Below are 24,760 nucleotides of genomic sequence, written 5' to 3' on the forward strand. Positions count from 1 at the left end.
TCTCATAGTTTAATTTAAAATATAACTGTTTCTTAGGAAATAAACCATTTTATCTAACAGAAAGTAGGTGTCGTGTATTGTTTCTGTTAGCTGGGTGTGTTCATCTTGGAGCGTAAAGTTGTAGAACTTTGATAAATGCAAATACAACTCTTTTTATAGTTCCTGAAAAATTAGATGTTGAGGGCGCTCTTCTCACCCCTTTCCAAAAGGGACTGAAGGGGAAGTGTGATTGCTGTTCTGCAACATAATGATTTTGCTTCCATCATATGACATCACTCCATTCCAGTTTATTGACAGGTACATCCTCCATGTTCATGGTTACTGATCACAATCAACTATTTATATATGAGTGCCATAAATAGAATACATATTAACACAGGCCAACAGTAGTAACATATTTACATAAATTGAAAGTCTTGTGGCAACAGTAGACAGGATTCCTTTGTTTTGATTTCTACTGTCTTATCAGTGCATCTACAGTCGTTAAGGGAGGTGTGATAAGATGTGATAATGACACTCCTGGTGATGTATTTTACTGGCGAATGTTCAGGTAGAATACTTTTATAAGTGGAGACCTGGAAAGATCAACACTGCTCTTGCGAAGGATGCAACCCAATGCAAATTTTTGGAAACAGCAGGGCCTATGCTACCCATGGAGTTAAGGAAGTACAAAGGGCTGTTGTGCCATTCTAGGTCCATGCCAGGGGGTAATTAAAAGTACAGCGTTTTGAGCAGATGGTAAAAGCACTATATGAAAAGTTGGATTTGCATCAATATACTTACAACACAGTTCACAAATACGATGTTTTTTTAATGAAATCATCTTTTAATTCTTTGTAAGTTTTTTCCCTCTGTCTATACAACAAATAAATGATTATACATCTGCAGAAAAAAAAGACAGAGCTTCATAGAAAATAAATGCTCACCTCCATTACAACCAGTAGTTAACCCTCTCTTCCCCAAAATTTTCAATATAAATACAGATTTACACAAAAAAATAAACATGTCAGGGTCTAGTGACAAAAAACAACTGAAAATGTAAAATCCTTTTGCAGACCTGACAAAAGAGGCACAGTCTGTAACTGAAGTTGGGAGAAAATAAATACACAAAATACACAAAGCTGAAACACACACTAAATATTACTTGGACGCCAATTTGTATCAAGACCACACAATAGAGGTGTGAAAACATGAACAAGAGGCTTGGATATCCACCCTAAAGTGTTTTTTTTTAAAAATATTTTGTATTAAACCAAAAAATTATGGCATTCTTAAAAGGACCATATGATATAACAGTGGCAATCAAGGTTTCAATATAACATGTTGATATCTTAGTCGAAAACCCACACTTTAAAATTATTTTTTATTGTTATTTACTCTTTTAAAGTGTTTTTACCTTTGTTGAGACAATGTTTCTGCACTACTGGTTTTTTTTTGTTTCTCAGCCATATTTTTAATTTTTCCTTTGTGCAGTACTTTTTATTTTATTTTATTTTAATATTTTTATTGTATTTTTTTCTTCTGTGAAGCACCTATGAGCACTGTTGTGGATATACTGCACTATCTTAAATGTTTTATGGTTATTATTATATTATCAGCTCTTACTGTTGATTTCATTGTACTTGCAGTATGGCGGACTCTCTTGAAGTGTACATTTTATTGACTGCCAGGGTTAACATAGTCTTGATTACAACAGGGTGATTATATCCATGTAACTGCGGCACTACTATTACCTACTAGCGTAATCTATCACAATGAACAACTAGAGTTTTAGTTTGTGTCTACCTTAGAGAACCGAAACCTCGGTTGCCACTGCAATAACTAGATACCTGGTGAGAGCTGTATGAAATTCTAGACAGATTTCAATATGTTTTAATGGTTGCAATAATACAACATGTTTCAAAATGTAACAAAAGTAACCACCCAAATCAATAAAGTTACAGACTGTGCTCACTTTACAGTGAATGTGGTCCCATTATCACAAATACATTGACATGAGTACTTAATGTAGAAATAACAGATGCAAATTAACACTAAACTTACTTTCAACAGTGAAGTAACAAAAACTACAGGCATAAATGTACATGAATAAATAATACCTACAACAAAGCAGTGATTCTACTCATTGCACTTTTTAAAAAAAAAAGAATTTGTCCATTAATTTATAAGTTAATTAAAACTATAGTCGTCATGATTAAATAGTAACACAAGTGTGCAAGGTGAAAACAAGTCTTGTTATTGGTTTTTGATTATCATAGTAAAGGAGACAATTGGGACACCTTGCCTGTTTTTAATAACTTCTACAACCCAATGCAAGTTAGTGTTGACTAGCTCTGTCGATACAACCACACAAAAACTGGACATGCTACACTTTTAAGATAGCAAGATTGAATGAATACAGTTTCTTGCTACTTTTGTCTAAATGAAATGACCTAAAATCCCACTAATGCGAACATCAAAACTTTTGGCATCAGTATGTCTGTGTCTAGTTGCAGTATGTTTAAATGGTTTTACTTCATTCCAACTAAACGTAGCAAGAAATTAAGACCTTGCTATCTTGAAATGTAGAATGTGCAGATTTTTTATGCATGGTTTTAGTAAACAAAGCCAGTAAACACTAACTTGCAATGGGCTGTACATTAAACATACCAAATGAAATATTATAACACTACGCAAATTAAAAATTAAAAATCACTGATACATATTATCATACACTGGGACCACATTCACATTTTATAGAAAGAGACTGCATACATAAGACCACTGTATTTTGAATACTATATTCTTTGATCATTGTCTGGAAACACTGTCCATATTAAAATTGTCAATTCAAAAGGCAAATCTTAAAAACTGTTTATAATCCAGGTTAGTCTGAAAACATAATTACATGACTGTATAAGTCTTTCTATTTAAAAAAAAAAAAGGGTGAGTAATCGTACCCTTTTAATATTACACGCTAAACTCAACAAAATATGTTTTTGCCATACTCACAAATGTTTTATATGATACGCATTGATAATTGTGACCTTACAAATGGTCTGCATCATACAACAAAAATCTCTTGGGGAGAAAAAAAAGTATCTAGTGTTCTGAGATGCAAGGTTCTTGTTTACTGCAGGACATCAAAATATAATATTTTTGGACAACTGTAAATCTTCTCATTTTCGTTTTGCCAGGGACTTCGGAATTTCAAATGCATCGTACATGTAACTATTTTTCTTGAAGTTATGAAAAAAATACCATTGACAACATACAAATTTATTGAAATTTATACTGGTTTTTAACCCATGAAATTAAAATGGATCGTGCTGAGAAGATATTTAGATTTGATAAGTTTTTACTGAGGCTTCTTATTGGTACACATCTATTGCTATTAGGAAGAAAACACGGTGAAAAATGTTTGGCAAGCCTTGTTATATATGCGTGACTTGTTAGGGTTATAATGTATAGCGCCACCTAGAGGCAAGAGTGAAATTTAACACCACAACGTTTTTGTGGGTAGAAAAATATTGGCTGTGTACGAATACCCTCTCTGTATTACCTGGCATCCAAATAAAAGGTTTTAATCTGATCCAAGGTTCACTTTTAAAATTTTCTCTGTTTCCAGCATAATTGGAAATAAACCTAGAATGCAATAATTCTATAAGAAATACATGACATAGTGATTTACTATTTGTACTTGTAGACATTTCATTTTTTACGTTGCTTTTCAGTACAACAGACATGATGGCAAAAGAGAAAATACATCAACTTCTTCACAACACTGGTGATCTAAACTAAGTACAACACTAAGGTTAGAACTGTGACAACCATGCTGGCTCAGTTTGGAGATGAAATACAACGTTTACTCAGCTAAAATTAGCAAGCACCATAGAACTTGGAGCTGAGACGTTCAAATCCAGGGTCTATGGCAAAATGCTTAAAAATGCTGCAACTACTAATGCTATTGTTTTTGAAGTGTAAATACCATGTTTTACCGGTGTAAAATAAACTCGTTTTGAACGACTCAATGAATGCCACAATTTCAATTGATTTCTGGCAAGGAAAAAAAACACTGCAAACTTTGAGGTGAGTACAGTGACACCAAGGAGAAATGAATCTGGAATGATCGTAAACTTAGGGAGAGATTCGCAAGTGGAAAGACAGACTTATGGGTTCAGTCTGGCATATGTCATGCAATTTTCCCATTGTGGCTGTGTTATCACTCTTGGGTCAAAGGTCACATACAAACCATGGTACTGGGTCAAAGGTCACAGAGTTGCCACCAGTATTTCCAAAGCAATTTCAGTTGACTACAAGTGAATTTCCTAACATAAGGAGAACATTTTCTATGTACCATCGCATTATATGAATTACACTACTGCAGTATTTGCCACAAAAAAACAATATTTGGAGAGAAAAAAGAAGAAGTTTGATACATTTCAGTGTTGCCTGGTTTTAGCTCTCAATATTGAATTGTATAGTCAATGTATTTTGGGTGACCTGCACCATATCACAATGTTTAAGAAGTCTCAAGTTCATTGGTTGAAAAGTTGCAAGTTGCTACATACTGTCACTACTCAGCCAATTAGATCATATGTATTGGACAAGCTTTAATAGTTAGTTCATAAATCCAGAAACATTTCTCCTTGGGTGTACTAAAATGAGGTAAGGAAATTATCACCCACAGCCATAATAAGGTTTCTACTCCTGGATAAAATTGTATATAATAGGAGAGATAGATTGTATTAGTATATCTAATTAGTAAAATAACAGATAACTATTTATATACAACTAATGCTACATTTCCTAATTTTTGTTTTCACCCTTAGAATGCCATGCTTTGTCACACTGTATACACTATCATAATATAGTAGTAAGTGCCCTAGAACTCTTAGAATGCCATGCTTTGTGTACATACACCATCATGGCAGTCAGTGCTCTGAAGCCGCACAAATCTGCAATAAGGGATTTTACATCTTCTTGCAGATATCAAGACTGTTGTCAGACGTGATCACAGTCAAGCTTTCGCCATGGCCATGTGTGATGACATTGAGAACAATAGTATTGCTAAGTGTTTGACACTTTCAACTTGAGCACCCTCACCTGGCTGCAAAGGACAAAATGGCTCATGCAGGAACTCGTGAGATCTGCTACGAGACAAGAAACAGCTTATTATCCACATTCTGTACATCTGATCTCTCATACATGTTTGTGTATTCCTGCCATTGTTTCCCACAAGAAGTCAAACATAAAATGTAATTTTTTGCATGACTCAACAAATTGTGAACTTCATTTTTTTTAAAGTCTGAATGGATTTTATATGCCTTAAGTCTATAAACGGGGGGGGGGGGGGGGGGGGATATAATGAGGGGTCATATAACCATACAGTACATGGCATTCTAAGGGTACAGGTATAATGTACATGTACATGATTTCTGTATTGTTGCTATTGTAAATTATCTCATTAACGATGCATTTTACCAAGATATGAATTACTTTTCAAAAAGGCAAAAGTCTGCAACTGAATTCCTGGTGAGAGTTCCTCTGTTCACTAGACATGACTCAACACATTTGTGTTGTTGGAAAAGGAATTGTCATATAAAATAAACGTAACCATCAAGACCAATACAGCTGCAGACTATGACCCTTTAAGCCAAGAATTTGAAAATCAAGTTAAGTTTGTTTTCACAGCATTCTAAATCTTCAGAAACAAGCTCCGAATAGGAAGTGCTTGTGAGCAATGCTAAATGCTCTAGATAATGCAAATGCAGTTTTTAATGAGAAATTTGACAGTACAACTTAAAGTAGCAAGCACCTCAGAAATACAAATCTTGCAAATTTGCTTGTTACTTTGGTCAAGAAAACTCAAACCCATCTCAGTTACAGTCAAGCATATAAACCTGGCATCACCATACAAATTTTTTAAACAGCAGTCAAAATGATATCAAAATTTTAGAATCCAATATGGCCGCCAAATCCAATATGGCCGCCGAATACTGTCAAAATGAAAGATTGTCAATTTCCTCAAAATTAAGACAGCGAACCCCAAATTTCTTTTAATATTTTAAAAGGACCAGGATCAAGTTTTCATAAGCCAAAGTTTAGTGCGATTTTTAAGAACTTTAATGTTTAGGGAAATTGGAACCCCGAGGTGCATTCTACTTTACTAAACATATAATGTTTTCTACTAGAGTGGATTTTCACGACACTTGATCACAGACTAAATTTTGTAAATTTAGGATAAAACTAGTCATACTAATAAGAAAAATATAGTTCTCTTTTTTTCCTCTACTTTTACCATGCAGAGATAAATTTTATTCTATTAATAATCAATCAGTTTTAGTATCTCACAAAAGTTGACATAATAGTCCCCGACATCAATTTCAACAACAAAAAAAGTTAATTCTAAAAAAAGACAAGAAAAAATTCCCACCAAAGATATATACAGAGTAACCATCATTTTGTGTCATTTCAAAATTGAAAAGTTTGGCAGCTTGCATGTGTTACATAAAGTTACAGGTAAAAGACACACATTTTCAGTTTTAAAATGTTCTTTGTTTTTTTTTCTTCGTTTCTTACAACAGGTGTCATTGTCAACAGTTGAGTAAAATAAAGTCTGTGTAGTTTTTGAACTTACAAAGGGTGTTCTGTTCACCCTATTTTCATTACAAGTGGACTGATCCAACTGAAGAGACAATAGGAGTGTACCATTTTTAAGGCAACATAGGGTAGATATTTCTAAAAGAGAGGAATGTGTTAGAATGATTATAAGTTGGGAAACATTTTAAGGCCTCCATTGGAGACACATCTGTTCTGTACAACACCAGCAGTTCTCTGGTTGTTTGAATGCGTCTTTCTTTGCACAGTGACTTTCGTTGTCATGTCTTGATGGCTGTTTTTTTGTTTCTTTATTTCATTTTTCTTTGAAGTGTACTGAGTCTGCAGACTGTTATTCCAACTAGATTAATGTCTCAGTACAAATGCTATGTAATACTGTACATGTCACTGTAATACAACTAACACGTAGGGGTATGTGAACTAAGAAATATGCTCTCTCTTGTATATATATATATAGTCAAACTGGCAATGTTGACTGGAAGCCTTCTATTCTGTCTTCCCAAATGTAATTCTGTGTCTTGATGCAGAGTTTCCAATACTGGGTATACCATACATAAAACAGTACTCTGATGCTGGGTGTATGTGACATCACAGATCTCGTCTAGGCTTTTGTGACATCACAGATCTTGTCTAAGTGTAGATGACATCATAGATTGTATCTAGGTGTATGTGACGTTACAGTCCTCGTCTTCATATAGGTGAATATCACAGATGTCGTCCAGGCATGTGTGATGACACAGATCTTGTCTACATGTGTGTGACATCACAGATTTTATCTAGGCATTTGTGACATCACAGATTTCGTCTAGATGCAAGTGACATCACAGATTTGGTCTAGATGCATGTGACATCACAGGTTTTTGTCTAGGCATATTCAACATCACTGTTCTAGTCTTGGTATCCGTGGTGTTAACTGCTCTTATTCTGGGAAGATATGGTTGAGTTCCAGCAGTATAAATTCTACTATCTGGTTCTGATATACCATATTAATTGCAATATTACCAGTTTCTATTTCAGGCCATAGAAGAGTAGGACCAAACACAATAGCTATACTCTGTGCATTCATTCTATTGTAGCTTTCATGCTGTATTACTCTGTTAGTAAGAAGAAGAAGAAAAGAAACATGTTGGTAAGACACTACAGAAAGCACTATCAAAATAACATGAATACATTCAAAATTTTGTCACTGTGAGAGGCTCTACTTATTATTACTTTCCTCACACAGGACAGAACAGTGTCCACCAACTGGAGATGATACAAACCAGGTTTAAGCTAGGGAGTCAACACTACCCAATTCATATCCTTAACACAAACCTACATGTAAGCCAAACTCCCTAGTTTGAATACAAATGTGTATGTAGTGTATATTCAATCCACTGTTCTACATTTTATCCTAACTTCCTAGCTTAAATACAAAATGTGTATCTATTGTACATTTGGTCCACTGTACTACATTCTACCCTATAACTCCCTAACACCTGTATCAGTTGTGTGTAACAAAACTTCTTAACTCCGAAATGTTGACCAAAAGTGTATACTACCTATAGTATGTGATCTTACCTTTGTAGATGATAAAATAAAATCCTCATAGTCTCATAGTTAGGTCTTGGTAAAACACTAATCAGTCCCTTGAAGGCTTTTAGTCTACCTTTCCTATCTCTCATTTCTGTCGACAAATAAAAACACAACCAGTCAATCAATGGTGGCTCACTTTTTGTCAATTTTAACAACTCTTGATAAAGAACATACAGTGGTATATGTGGAGAAAGTTGTTCACCAACGTAATGATGTTTTTGTTGACATAAAAGTTGTCAACACATATGGATGGTAGAATATTGATGTATGTACATGTAGGTGTGTTTTGTCTGTAGCACTCTCATCCAGTTGCTGAATAGGCTTTAATGAGAATTAGTTTAAAAGTAGAAGTAGATCTAGAGCGAACGGTAAGCTTGCACGCACTGTAAGTACGTAGATGACATTATGGCATTGATCAAAATGCCTACGCTACACAAAAAATTCACTTAATTCATATCTGACATCAGCTTTTAAACGCGATATATTTCGCTTACTCATAGTTTCCAGAGATTGCATGGATGAATAATAAACTTCAAATTAAAATATAAAACAACAAACAGTTATTGACATATATAGCTAAAATGATGTAGGATTGGTGTTTCACTCATGGGACATTACGGTTTTGACACAGAGCTAGACATATTTCAACTCTAGACTAACAATAACAGAGACACAATAAACACAGAAGGATCTTTGCCCAATCACATTGAACAGTGATAAAATAAGCATTGCTATTTTTTCACAGAACATTAGAAACAGGCTTCTAATGAAAACACTACACATGGATTTGATGATTTTAATGGCTGCAATTGTGTATTTCCTAACTGATAATCAACATTTCAACTTGACTACTTCTACATTCCCACTGTGAACGGCACCTATGTAATTGTTTTGCATTTGAAATTGTCTGAGGGTGCGTGTAAAAAATGTCATGTTACATGAGTGAAACACCAAACCTACATCATTTTAGCTGTAATATGGTATGTACATGTACTTACTTATTGCATATACAAACTTGTCAAAAAATTTAAAAGGAAATAAAGGCTCTTTGAGTTCTCTGAAGAATAACTTAAGACAACCAGCGATGACATGAATATCATCCCACTTAGGATCATTCAGATTTAATGGTTGTTCTGAAATGAGAAAAGTTAAAGTATATTAAAAACAGGAGAAATGTCACTTTTGTCATTTTCCTGTATTTACCCTTCCAGGTATTAATTAAGTGTGCTGGTGTAATGTTTGAGAATCCAATAACATAGATGGGATTCAATACAAAGTACTACTGATCACCTACAAGGCACTCAATAACACTACTCCTGGTTACGTCGCTGACTTGATTAACAGTAAACCCGCAACTTGTTCACTTCACTCAAATAACAGAAGTCTATTTTATGTACCCCGTTGTAATACAAAAGTCATATGGTGAGTGTGCATTCTCACAAGCAGTGCCCCTCTTATGGAACAGTATACCACTTGAACTTCGTTCATTATCCACTGTCAATAAATTCAAGAAGGATATCAGGACGCATCTGTTTGCAAGAACTTTCAAACTGTTACAACAATCTACTGTTGTTCCTGTTCAGCACCATAGAACATTACATCATATTGCATTTGTGCACTTGTGCAAATACACACTCCAGTCTGGCACTTTTGTGTAATGAGGTTCTGTCATATTACTAGTATTGCAGAATATCTTACCTTGATCTACGATAACTCGGAGTTTCTGTATTTGTGACATGTTACCACTAACTCTATAGATACCATCAACCTGTAGACCTCTTTTGTCTATACATGCTATACACATGATAACAAATTTGGGAACAGAGCTTCTTTCCTTCTCACATAACTGTACAAGGTGACTGCCGAATACACGGTCTGTCAATAAAAATAAATCACATTCATCAATGGTTATAATTTTACTAAAGATTTCTTTCTGCTTGAAAGATACACTGCATGAATGCAGATATTGCTTTAAAGAATCACTTTTATAAGCCTAAGTTTATTTTGCAAGAATGAATGATGGCCTCTGGGTTCATACTTAGTAATGACATTTCTACTCACAGAATCCCACATTTTCACCCTGGTCAGCATTATCAGGGGTGTATTACAATGGACAATGTTGACAAGACGTTGACGAAAATTTGGGATTTGCTTCCACGAAATATTTTCACTCTGAGTAGAAATTTCATTACTTTGTTTTCTTACGACATTTGCTACAGAATTGTCATCATTACACGATAGAAAGACAGAGAGACTTGTTAAAAAACGTGTGTAATCTTATTAAAGAAGGAATAGATGTCAATAAAAGGAAGTCAATCCAGGATACAATGAGTTGATAGCTATCCCCCTATTAAAGTAGTACATGCAAAGCTTACTTCATAAACAGCATATGTGGTGCTGTATCAATGAAGATTTTCACAGAACACATTTTTGTAAACACATCTACCACTGTGACTGTAACAGCACAACAAACAAGAACAACAAAAGGTGATACATATATCTCAGTTGCCTGACAACATGTACTTAGTTGTGTACAAACAAATACCCCCTAGGGAGATAGAGATTTATAGTCTTCAGAACATTGTTCATTGAATCCTAGTTAAAGAGATCATACCTTGAATTATTCCTTTCTTTTCCAGGGTTTCCTTCTTAGGTCTCCTACTTAGTAATCTCTTGAGTTTACCACCAGTTCTAGCCTGTCTGTCATACTTTCCTGAATCACCTACAAAAAACACAATTTAACACAGGATATGGTCAGTGACCAATATCAGCAAATGAATATTACACATTAAACACTCTTAACACTGTTGGATTATATGACAGAGCATCTATTGGTAGAAGTTGGGGAGGTTGACTGCCACACCCATAGTAACAGCCAATTGATGGTGTGCATTGCAATGATAACAACAGGAATTAATAGTTAAGTGGATAAACATTCAAAAGGTGAATGTACATATTCCTAGCAACAAAACCATGCCCATAGCAACAGTGAAATGGAGGATGTATATTGCAAAAATAACAACATGGATGGTTAGGCAAATGGATAAACTTTCAAAAAAAATTTGAGATAATTGACCCAGCAACTAAGATACTGTCCATACCAACAGTAACATTATGGTGTATATACATGTAAATATTTTTTTTTTAAATAACATAAAATATATAGTTGTGCTATAACACCACTGGCGCTATTTTTTTGAAATGCAATAACACTACCCATGAGAGCAAAATCATTCTAAAAATGTTGCGGAAAAGAATTGTTCAACATCTGCCGTATACTTTCCTGAAATTATCTACAACTTGTTTTACTTACAAGGGTACATGATTGCCATGTTATTACAGTAAACTCAATAGTTGAGGTAGGAGACAGCAATATATACCATACAATAGATAACATTATCAAGATTTAACAAAGGGTAACATGCCATTTGTAATAGACAGTAGAAGGCATTCATAATGATTGGTAGTAACCGTGGTAACACTCCGTAGCAGGTCAATCAATGATGATGGACAAACAGAACAATCAGAATCTACATGTACACTCAGAATCATGCAACATTACACTGGTGGCAGTTGTCAGGGACTTGAACCCATGAGGTCAAAATGTCATCAATCAGTGTTGTCATAGCGATAGAATAACAGATGGAAATTTGTATGTGTTTTATTCAAATCTGTCAATGTCATGGTTCTAGTTATAAGTCTACCTATAATAAGCTGACAACAGTGACAGTCTGTCTATTCCATACACATTGAGTACATCCACCAAATTTAGTAATGTGGATACGTACAATCCAATGAGCATATATGCATGTATGTAGAGATGTCCCCAGATGAAAGTAAAAACAACTTTAATAAAAAACAACTCACTTCTTCCTGGAATTCCAACATCATTGTCATCGTCTTCATCTGAGATATCCACACTTGTTGTCAGTCGTCTATTAGGAACAGGACTCTGTAATACAAGTAGTCATGTCATTCACAAACAGTCCACCATACTTATTCACAGTAGCATGTCCAATGTTGTTGAGTCTTACAACTTGGTTCTGGATTACATGAAACATTCCTTTGAAAAACTTTTGCTACTAAATAGCGCCCTCAAGTGGGCATTCTAGGTATAGTCATTTTTGTGCATGGATTTACTTTACGTGTAAGTTATAATTCTCTGTTGTAAAATAAGGAATTTCGAAAATAATGGGTATTATATTATAGAGAGAAAAAGTTATCGATATAATTGTTATCATCTGATTTTCCTTCATATTGCTCTAAATAAGCCCCTTCTCACACAAAAGTTGTCAAGTCACAAATCATATATCTCAAAGTCAATTTATCTCTACGCCCCTCAACGATTGATTTTACAGTTCCTATTGCAATTTATCCAATCTCACTATAACTCTGTGTGTATCTATGTGTGTGTGTGTGTGTGTGTGTGTGTGTGTGTGTGTGTGCGCGCGGATGTGTATGTCTGTATGTGTGTCTCTGTGTGTGTGTGTGTGTGTGTGTGTGTGTGTGTGTGTGTGTGTGTGTGTGTGTGTGTGTGTGTGTGTGCAATACTTACAAGTCTACTGACAACTATATTCAGACATTCATACCACTGTTGTGATACCATAGCATTGTCACACTGTATAAGGATTTCTACACCTCCCAGGGTACTCAACTGAAATCAAGATAACAAATAAACATCATCGCAAATGTCCTCTCTCACAAATGTGTTGTACAAATATGTGATAAAGTATTTTAAAACAAGAACCTTGACTTATTTTCATGTGCGCCTATAGTAAATGCATGTGAAGTGCGTGAGGTGGAAGTTATGGTGTCGACCACGAAATCGAAGGTTCATTATTTTTATGATGCACCTAGGCAGTAATATTCTATTTCAGGTACTGAGAACTGCAATATTGCCTACATAGTACTGTAGGTACTCTGTGCAATATTTTCCCAACTCACAAGCTGTGTGCTCAGTTTTGGAACTATGCAATGACACAAAATCTGAAGAACTGGCATAATTTCATGCATATCAGTCATGATCAAGAGCCTTAGTAAAACGATTATAGTATACAGGTAGAGTTTACCATGTAAACAGTGTTTAATGAAAGTACTGAGAAATCACCAGATATGTATATTAGAAAATGTCAACATTTATTTGGCATGTTGTGCAACATTTGCAAGTCATAACTTTGACATTGAATAGAGAATAGGAACATGTGTCTGAGCCCGCAAAACCACATACTGTGTGACTTTGTCTTGTGGACATCACAGCAGTGGGTGAAATCGCTCAGTTTACTCTATGATAGCCTAAAATCCAACATGTATGACTAGAACAGTTCGAGGAACAAAACTATCAACACGTTATATCTAAGATTGGTTTTATTTTTCATTGAATGTGTGCATATTTTGTCAGCCCAGTAAAATTGACATGGTTAGGCAAAATATTGAAATGGTGTTAGAAGTGAAACCAAACTGTTTTACATCTATGACCTGCAGATTGAAACAAGTCATTGAGAATGACATAGTCCCCGCTATGATTGGGTTTTAAGGAATTATCACTACTCTGATCACACTTGTGAACCTAAATCAAACAGATTTAGATATGTTGGGTCTGCTTGTTGGACATGGAACATGCCTACAACAATAAAGGATGGGTCGGGTATGGGGGATTGTATCACGACGAAAATGGATATGCACATGTATGTCATAGAACACTGCCCTAATACCAACTTTGAATGAGATCTGTTCAAGCATGTCTGAGTTATGGCTTTAGACAGGGAAAATTTGCAAACAAAATGGCTGCTCGGCGGACATATTGGATCGTATCATGAAACAAATTGACGTGCATGTGTATGCCATTGTATGTTGCCCCTGTACCAAGTTTGAAAAAAATCGGTCCGGGCATCTTCAAGAAACAGCTGTGGACGGACGGACGGACAGACGGAACCCAATCCATAAGTTCCCGTTCCGGACTTCGTCCGGCGGGGACTAACAACACAAAACAGCTTGTTATAACACATCGACATCACTCAACGTTTTAACCAATCAAAGGCAAATATTAAACTTCAACATTTTTTTTTAATCTTGAATGGTCGAAGTAAGCAATTAGTATACAGAATCCATGTACAACCATTACTGTTTGCATCTATCTGGACAGCAGCTTACCAGTTTCAAGCTTTTGAAATGGTTGACAGAGCTGATTTCAAATACATTTTGTAAGTAGAGAAGTTGTCTCATTAAAGAACAAGGCCTGCCACTGGTAAACTGTTGAACAAATACAAGCAAACAGAAATTCTGAACTGCAATCATGGTTGTATAAGTTACAATCTAATAGGAAAACTCACTTGGAAGACAAATTTTTTGCTAGACTTTTCTTTGGTCCACTCAACGAGGGCTCCCTTCAGGTGGATATTCATTTCTGGAGAGCCAGATTTCTGTCAAGACAAAAAAACAAAATTCAACCCTTACATCAATGACATCCCGAGTCGTGTAGGAAGACTTCAGATCTGTGTTAGGATGACAGTACCTCTAGTGTGTGCAGCTCAGGCAAGCTATGGACTTTGGCACAATATGACCTGTGGTCACTTAAAAATTTGGCAGGTTTGCCAGAGGGTCAAGCTGGTTGACTAATGTTATATCCCCTTGAAGTAATTGAAACCATGAATACAGATAAACTAAGATAACATTTGAAATATGATGATTGTATTCTGATATCATGTCCTGCAACATATTTTCTCTACATTTTTAAACCCCTCATCCCTCACCACAACAACCATTTTAATGAAACATCTACAGTCTAATTTTGGCATTTCTCTACAGTTCCTCCTCTTTATTCTTCTATAATCAAAACCTCCCAATTTCCAAACGTTAATTGGCATCCCACAGTGGTCAGTCTGTCCTGGTATCTGGCAGGAAGCCTTAGACACTATTACATTAAATCTGAACAGTTTCTGAGTCTGTCAGTCATACTCACTCTTTGAAGAAATAACACTGTCAGTCATACTCACCAAATTTGCTGACTTTTGATCTTTATAGAAGAGTAGATGAGGTGGAGACAAGACAAGATAAGATGTACACCAATTCTTCTTGATCTTCTTACCATTCTCAAATATCTTGGCTTTATTGACCAAGCCTTGCTTCTCCGTAGGAATGTTATCCCTATCATGGACAGCTAAGTCGGATAAACTACGCTGAATTCCCTGATGAGAGGGAGTGACAAGCTTTGTATCATAAATCATGTATAGCATGGGATGTTGTGTAAGTAGTATGACATACACCTCACATCATTTACCTCAACTGCATAGCTGTGGTACAGTGGACTACAGAAATCTGTGACACAAATTTAGTTTGCTGAAGAGTTTAATTCTACTATTCTATCATTATTTCACCAAGGTGACCTCAGTTGACTTGTACACAGTACATTCATTAAAGAGGGAATAGGTTTTGCCTACCCCTACAAGAAACACTGGAAATGATGAGATGTTTCACAGAACACTGCCCTCAGTGGCAGCAGCAATAAATGCTTTTGTTTAGTCAGAGCAGTTATTGATCTTATCAAAACAATGCTATTGCTCTACTCACCCCACCACTGTTATCAGAAGGTATCCCAGATATGGATAGATTGCCCGGCAGTGTAGCACTCTTCCTTGCTGTTGAAGGACTAATATTAGCTATCATGGACTGTGTTCTAGAATCTCTGAGTTCAGTACTTGTTTTGATTTGATTTCTCATTCTCCAGCCTTCTTCTAATGATATATTGGTATCTGTCTGACTTCTTGGCATAGGATCAGTCTGATACAAATAACAAAACAACGACATATTCAATTATTTCTAAGTTGACAAATTGATGCATGCCACCATTTCTTCCTTAGATACCTGATTGGAGTTGTAACACATGAAGGTAGTACAAAACTTTCATCCAAATATCACAATGTGAGAGTTTTGATTTCAAAGTGAGTCATCCCCAATAACACTAAAACACTACAGCATCAGGTGAACCTCCATCCCCATCATATCCCTACTCTACAAGTGATCGCATAACCACTATATGGTATTAAACAAAACTGAAGGCATCTGAATGATTTGATAGTGTGTTTTGTTCAGGTTTAAGAACCTGGTAACAGAAAGGGGAAAACTCAGATAGAATGATATATTGCTTAGTTTCCAATATTTTACACTATATATTTTTGATAAAAGCTCATCTGTGCAAGTCAAACAGGCATTGATGAAGCCATGGTGGATATCTGGCAAAAGATTTGAAGAACTACTACTACCGAGATAATATTTCTTAGTGCAAAATGAAGTTCATTTTATGACCATAGTCTGAACATATTTTTGGTAGGGAACCCTGGTAAAATGACTTGGAAACACAATACCAGTTCAACTACAAAACATGTACTTAATACTTCACTGTCTGTACTACCCTAAAACATACTCTCCAACCAGTTATCTTAACCTCTTACTCTTACAATGTCTAACACTTATATCAAGGATAAAATATAGGGGTGTGTACATGTATGATGAAGGTACTTCCTCGTTAACTTTACCAGTACATTTAAATCTGAAAACGAAGTTTTACACTATTATCAAATTGTTAAGTGCATTGGAAGGTAGGATGTTCAAATTCAAAATGTTAACTGAAAAATAATGGGGTGCTACCAAAACACAATGATGACCTTTGTTAAGGTATCAACTCTAAAGTTAAAGACTTTTTTTAAGGCTCAGTTTTGCTTAAAATGTAGGTGTGAAAAAAGTTTGGCCAGAACAAAAGAATGATCCTATGTAATCCTTATGCCTTCCCACTGATAAGATAACACTACTGTGGGAACCTGAGATTGAGTTATGGGCCTTTAACAGCTTATAATAGCCAGGATAATTAAATAATGGTTGTCAAATTCATGTACTTCTATATACTCAGGATAAGTAAGATATTACGCTGTATAATATCTCCAAAATGGAACTTAATAGTAGTAATCCGTCAATTCACTCTCAATGATATCAATTATCATAACAATTTTCTAACACATCAACAACATATGGGAAATGAACTCTGGACATGTGATAACCGTAAACTGCCAAGAAGAATGGTTTCATATGATAAAAAATCATAAATACATCAATATTAGCTTGTACGATGCATTTAAAGATCTTAGCAACAGCTAGTGTAACATAGATTACATGAATGTATATATAGTATAAAGGTCAGCTGATACAGCCACTGAGGTCAAAGGTCAAATTATCTCAGTATGTCATAGTTGAAAACAGCATGTAATAAAGGTATGGGAATGAACAGGGTTAGTACCCCCAGCTATACTTCAATTAGATAAACTATGCAAAAATTCAAACCTGCAGTATGCTGTGGCTAGCAAAATATTACAATGGAACTTGTGAACGAGCTGTCACCTCTTAGTCACTCACACAGTGTGTTGAGAGTAAATTATGATGGAATGCCCGCAATGACGAATATTTTTTAGTCTAGCTCAGTTTATGAAGTGAGACATGTTGTGATATAAATCATTATTTAGTGAGTATTTCAGTAATGTATGAAATGAATGGTAGTTTATGATGATGAATGGTTAGAATCTTAATACATTAGACAAAAAGTGACAGCACAGTATTGGACATATTATGATGAATGTGAGAAATGATAATTATTATTTCTGATTACAATTTACATCTGTTAAACCAACAACATTCAAAAACATTGGACTTTTGAATTCTGAAAACGAACCTTAGGGTACATATAAGGGTAACTTTGCCGTTTCAAATGCTGTGAAGATAGAGATTCAATGGTTAAAAATATACAATATACCATCATAACTCTTAGACTTTTAAAACTACATACAAACGACAAAAAAAAAACAAAGAAAAAAAATTTCCTCAATAACCCGATAAAACATCAAATCCAAAAACTTATTAGTTTGTTTATTTACATGTCCATTAACCAGCACAGCTTGTTCCCATTCATTCACCTTTGCACAACCCAATATATTATTATTTTATCTATTCCATGTTTGATAGAGGTAAAACCAGGCCATGACACCAAAGTTTAATATGGGGCATTACATATATATATTGTAGACCTTCACACACTTGATCTGATAGTCAACTTTGTTTGGTATAGTCCCAGGATATATCATATAGTCTGTAAGGTGCGGGGTACCCTCACACGTCGGTCAACCCCTCTCAGAGAGAGGAAGTCAATGACTCAGTGAGGGTGGAATGACAAAACATATCTGGCAGTCTATCCCTGGATAATGTTATACTGTTACCATACAACACACATACTATACCCTTGTTTTGGTAAAACCTTTCTCCTGTTATTATGCAGTCCGTGATTACAGACCGACAGGTTTTACCCAGGATGACATTGGAGCTGAGATAAGCCATAAAGCTTCTATTTGCTGTAGTGTAATTTATCATTATACAAATGTACAGAACTTTATTTGGACTGATACTGACAAAGTTGACTGCTATTCAAATCATAGTATATGAAGATCTTTTAGCTATACGCAGGGTGGGGTGGGAATGGCATGGCAGATTTTAACAATGAAGTTATTTATACATGTAATATTATACAACAGGACTTGGACTTTGAAGAACAAACAAACCTGGGGATACACATAAAGACAACGCTGCACTGCCAAAGGCTGTAAAAACAGAGGGTTAAATTAGAGGAGATTGTAGCAAGTTTGTCAGATGCATGCATTATCAGCATTAGCTATGGTTATTTACTTTGACTGTCTTGGAATTTTCCCTACATCAGCGAAAAAAGTCATACAAATGACCATTTGGAAAATAACAAATTACTATATATGATGACAACAGCAAAGAATTAGCCAAAAGAATGGCTGGTTTGCAAAAATTGACAAAATTGCCTAAGAATGTTTTCTTGAAATGTAGTAATCACTTGATTAATTTTAGAAAGAAATTCTGACAAATTACCACCAACTATGAACTGTATAAAACGGTTGTCATTAGTTACTTTGATTCCTGTTTTCCTCATACATTTCTTGTTATGGAAAGTTTCTTGTAATAATGATTTTGTGTTCTTTGGTAACAATATACAAGATATTACAAAGAGAATTTGAAAATTCCAATTTTCACTAATGGTAGTTTACTTTGAAAGAACTGCTGATTTAGGAATCTCAAGTCAGTATTAGGTGTATATAGATAGAAATAGTCAAATCAGATTGATAGCATGTAGAAATATCAACACATACACAAAGTTCTGAATTTCAGCACATCAAACCAAGCTAAAATTTCATGTACAACAGGAGCTCAAAATCCTTGTACACATTCCAATTTAAACATGTATGAACAATTCTTTGCATTTGATGATTTGAATTTAAAAGTCAAGTAAACAGTTATTAAAATACAAATAGTCTATCAAACTCCAGGTTTGAGGCAATACTTGGTTTTGCTCTACTTGCACCACCACCACCACCATCACCACCACCATAGAGGGCGCTGTCCAGGACAGCTAAGTTATTTTAATAAGGAATCCTTTTACCAAACCAAGAAGAATATTCAAACATACTGCCATAGAGACAACTATATGACCACCTTACCTCAGGTAACTCCCATGCTGTGTCTATTCCATTTTCACTATAGTAATACACTTTACCACTGGAATCTTGGGAACTATGCCACTGTGGGAATAAGGTGAAAAGACAAAGAGCTTGATTAGCAGAAGTTGTGTGTACCTGTAAAGTTCCCTAAGTTATTACTCCGGCATTTCGATCAACTGCTCAATACTAGCTCTGGTACTGAGTAAGTTGGTTGTATACCAAAATTGTTATGAAATAACTGATGACAGTGGTCCACATGCCTTGGGCAATGAGAAACAATTTGTATATTGGACAGGTTTAAAATGATGGGAAAAAATCTACAACAGCAAAGTATCACATGATGTAATAATATTGTCATGTCCCTCAGTATAGCATACTGCAAGGAAATACAGTGCACTTGAGGTTACATTGGTGTTTCACTTGTGGGACACAAATATTTTTTTACATAAAATTACACACATTTTAACTCCTGACTAACAATATCAGAAACACCACACGCACAGTATGATCCTTTACCCAACCACATTGAAAAGTGAAACGCATTACTATTCTTTTACAGTGCAGTAGAAAAGGCTATTGCATGCAGAAATGATTACTGTTTTTATTATGATTTTATCTGTTTCCTTTCCTACTGATAACCAACATACATTATTATCAATTATCAAACATAATTACATCCCAACTGTGTGCACCACATCTATAGTATAATTGTTTATTTTGCACTCAAAGTTATCTGATTGTGTGTACAAAATGTCAAATCCTATAACAAGTAAAACACCAGGGTAACCCCGATTTCACTGTAACATCCTGTATTGAGTTTGCTCCAACACTTATTTATACACAGTTAATGAGCAATCCTTGTTTCAGACTGTGGGACACATTTACACAGTAACATCTAACACAACAGCACATACACATACACATACATGTACACCTAATGAATCCTGTTTTATAGCAAGGATGTCACAAACAATCTTTGTATGGGAATGGTCAAAATAGTGGAACATACATGTATACAGTTAATCACTAATCTTTGTTTATAACACAAAGGCATGGCAGCATACATCTTACTAATTTCATGGGAATAACAGTTATGTGAGACCAGAATTAAGCTATCAATGGTTGGTATACACAAAGACTAATCAGGTGTTAAAACATCTCTATCATTTAACGATAAGTTAACAGTTATGTTGGTTTACATTGTTGTGATCTTATTTAGAGACCACCATTATTTCAATAGACAGACTAATCTAGATCTGTTAGTGGGATGTTTTATTTCAGTATAGTCACAGTCAGTGGTACAACATTGACACACTAGCTACAAAGTCTGTTTTAATCTTTATTGTTGGCTATAACAAGGTCAGTATAATCAGTTGTTACAGGCCTGGTGATTTCAAAGACTGAGGCCAGCTACCTTTCTTTCTTTCTATCTCTCCTCTCTTCTCCTCTATCCCTTCCCCTCCATGTCTACCTACATGTACGCCCCAAATCCCATTCCCCATTCACACCACACCTTAAGCTCTTCCTTTCCCTCTCACCCCTCCATCTCTTAAATGCTTTGTCCTGTCTCGTTAATCCCTTTTTTCTCTCTCTCTCTCTCTCTCTCGGTATGCATGTTTCCAGTTTTAAATTATCCGTATAATGACTTTTTAAAGGTGACTTCATCTACATTGTACTAGATGAAGTGTAACAATGTGTAAAAACTTTTTACACAAAGTATTTAACTGTACAAAAACCTTTATTTACAATTAAAATGGCTGTGATATTTATTTATTTATTTATTTCATTTATGTATTTAATTTGATACTTTTTGTGTCATATAAGCCAGAACGCTGGATATGGCACTTTTTTTTTGTAAATTTTATTTAAATGATGTATAATTTGATAAGTCCACATAGGACATCTTAATAAATAATAACATAACAAAACACTAGACTGCCTCCCTGCTTTTCCTGAATCTTTCCATCGTCCCTTCCACTTTTCTTTTGAAGTCCTTCCAAAATCTTTCTTCCCCCTCTACATTGTATTAATCCACTCCTTTTCTCTTCTCCAACTTCCCACTATTTCCTTTTTGCCTCTGCATCATATATTCAGTTTTCAAATTATGTTTGATAGATTGCAACTACTGTAGCTGCAGTAATGACAATATACAAGTACCACAGGTCATCTGAGAATTTGCTAATTGCTATAACAGTGACAGGTACACGCGTCAATATATCACAAGCATACAAATTGGATACCCACTGTTATTGAATTCTAATCAGGTTGATTGGTTCAAGGCTAGCCTATAAATATGTCAATACTTGTCTACACATCTAAAAAGATAAACAGTATTGCAGTTGAGATGATGTCAATGAACTTTCCCCATCATGCTTTGCAAACATATTAGTCTAATCACTGTCAGTGTACATGAATACTAATGCTGGAAATATACATCCAAGAACTCGGACACATCTCTGTCTCCCTTTGCTCTTTCTCAGGGGTGGGATAGAGACGGGAGTCAAATTTTGAAACTATGAAATCAGATACTAAGACCAGGAATTATCCCCTAAAAACCTGTATTAAAGTCACAAACCAGTTTCTCTGAATCACCATGTCAGGGCACAACTTTCCAAAATGGTGGCATCCATCGAAGGAAAGTCTTGTGTTACTTTTCTTCCGAAAAACAGCATTCAGTTTTAGAACATACATTTCAAATATGTCTTGGAACATATTTTCCAGCACTATGTGAAACATATAAAAGTAAACCTAGGTTTTTTCCATCTATTTTATCAGTATGTATTTTTCTATATAGATAATTTACATGCACATGTACATCAACCCAACAGCTGAATGACCATACTGGTTGCCACCAGTGTCACACATTTAAACAAAATGTTCGTAATTTGTTACCCATAGACATGATGCGGTACTTGGGTAATGATGCGTGACAACCACTTCTGTAGATATCGTGCCCTAAATACACAATATAATACTATACACAAGCTAAACTTGAAATGGTGTTATTTCCATCACAAACTTACAATGGATATATCTGACCTCATTCATTGTAATTACATGACAAGCGGTATATCAAGGACTGTTTTATTCAATCATGGATTTCTTTTACTCAATGGATTTCTAGGCCTTGGTGATACATGACAGTTATCACTTAAACCTCCACAGATGATGCAGGTAATTAAGCTTCCCTTCAAAGAAAAAAGGCCTGGTTGAATGATACATGGTGGTTATCACTTACACACCTCCACAGTTACAGTCTGTATAAATGCTAAATAAAGCTTCCCTCTAAGGGAAAAGGCCTGGCTGATACATGGCAGTTACTGTTTACACCTCAACGATTGGCGCTTAATTTAAGCCTCCCTCCAAAGGAAACAGCCTGGTTGATGTACATTGTATGGCACACCTCCATGGTTGATGCTTGTACATGTATACCTCATTCAGTACTTCCTCCATCTCTACTCTTACTTTTTTACAAAAGAGCTAATACTATATATGTACCATATGTTGTTGACTTTTCCTTATCATACATGCATTTACTTTGTTGAAATGCACACAATGTATGTACCAGTACTAAAAGTAAAACTCACTAAGTTAAAATCCTATATTTTCAACACTGCCCATTCAATATTTATCACGTAACCTGATATAAGAAACCATGTGTACATAACAGTTCTTTTAAATGCACATCATGTAGTCACACATAAAATAACCAGAAAGTGAAATATTGATGTAATATGGATTACAATTCTCTTCTTTCCCATTTATATATATGTAGTTCTTCTATTGTTTGAGTAATTTCATTCACTGTGTTCAGTTCTCAACTAAAGACTAGTAAAGTTCATTTCACTGATCGTCCAATATTTCCACATTTGACAGCAATGACTTCATCTGAGAATGGGACCATGACCCAAACAATATTGGGAGTATCTAACAGCTTTACTGTACTGTACTGCTAAATGGTGGTATTGTAGGTAAAAGGGTTCCCTAGTCTTTACCAGGATTCCAAAACAAGATTTATGGTAGATTGTATGAGAAACTATGCCACTTTTACCCCTTTTCCTCCTTGCTGTTACCAGGGTTCCTCACTGACTACAAAAATGTATATGTATGGTTAATGAATTTAACTCTTACCAGTAATATGCTTTGAGGGCAGGAATTGTGATTTATTCCTTTGTTAATTGCTACTAACTTGATCATTTAGCATACAGTATAGCTTTCAAGTTTTATACCCACTAAAGTGAAACACATCATTAGTGTCATAGTATCATAAATTTCCAACTTTCCCAACTCTGTACTACCAGGGTTTTGGTTGTTATTTAGGTGAACATGGTATGATCAATTCTCGGTACCTGAAATAGAATATTACTGCCTAGGCACATCATAAAAATAACGAACATTCAATTTCTTGGTAGTAACCATAACTTCTGCTCCACATGCTCCGTATACATTACTATAGGTACGCATGACAAAAGTCGACCTTCTCATTCTACTTTGACCCTCTAGCATGATTTAAAATGCTATTGTACATGTAGGTAACAAGAATTTTAACTTTCACCACTGCCTGGGTATTGTTGTAACTCAGGTGTATTGGCACAGTAGGCAATCTATTGAATGGAAAGATAACATCTAGAGAAATGACACTATACAAAGATATGATAAATTATCATAGTCTATCAAATTCACTTTTATTACCTTTTTTCTCATTATAAGACTGTATTACTGAATATAAATCATTTTCTTTCAAGGGTCAATGTTTTATTTATCGGTTTCTATGAAATATTGTCTCTTACATTTTATATGTTGTTTTTGATACTGTCATAGAATATTAATTGCTGTATGTACATTTGCATGTGTACGTAAATATGTGAGTGTACATTGTATGTGCATGCATGTGATGATGTGTGCAAGTGCTCATGTGAATGAATACACGTCTGTCGGTCTGTCTGTCTGTGTCTGTCTGTCTGTCTGTCTGTGTCTGAATTTATGTGTATTCTATCTTTATTCCCCATCAATATTACTGTCAAATCTAC

At 35.1% G+C, this 24,760-nt stretch overlaps 1 protein-coding gene across 2 annotated transcripts in view; it reads right to left on the reverse strand.

Moving 5' to 3' along the window:
* Positions 1 to 5,357: 5,357 nt before the first annotated feature.
* LOC144434631 (rho GTPase-activating protein 15-like) overlaps positions 5,358 to 24,760 on the reverse strand; it is an 83,161-nt gene continuing 63,758 nt past the window's right edge. The window contains exons 4-15 of one of the 2 annotated variants that reach the window (XM_078123120.1): positions 19,731 to 19,811; positions 17,891 to 17,929; positions 15,742 to 15,951; positions 15,168 to 15,359; positions 14,505 to 14,594; positions 12,731 to 12,829; positions 12,043 to 12,127; positions 10,790 to 10,897; positions 9,874 to 10,050; positions 9,174 to 9,308; positions 8,161 to 8,266; positions 5,358 to 7,694 (exon numbers count right to left, since the gene is read on the reverse strand). In XM_078123120.1, coding sequence (XP_077979246.1) covers positions 7,520 to 7,694; positions 8,161 to 8,266; positions 9,174 to 9,308; positions 9,874 to 10,050; positions 10,790 to 10,897; positions 12,043 to 12,127; positions 12,731 to 12,829; positions 14,505 to 14,594; positions 15,168 to 15,359; positions 15,742 to 15,951; positions 17,891 to 17,929; positions 19,731 to 19,811 — 1,497 coding nt within the window. In that variant the 3' untranslated portion in view covers positions 5,358 to 7,519. The remainder of the gene's footprint in view (positions 7,695 to 8,160; positions 8,267 to 9,173; positions 9,309 to 9,873; positions 10,051 to 10,789; positions 10,898 to 12,042; positions 12,128 to 12,730; positions 12,830 to 14,504; positions 14,595 to 15,167; positions 15,360 to 15,741; positions 15,952 to 17,890; positions 17,930 to 19,730; positions 19,812 to 24,760) is intronic. The other variant, XM_078123121.1, reaches the window with a different exon arrangement.

Source organism: Glandiceps talaboti, chromosome 4 (genome assembly GCF_964340395.1).
Source record: "Glandiceps talaboti chromosome 4, keGlaTala1.1, whole genome shotgun sequence".
NCBI lineage: Eukaryota > Metazoa > Hemichordata > Enteropneusta > Spengelidae > Glandiceps > Glandiceps talaboti.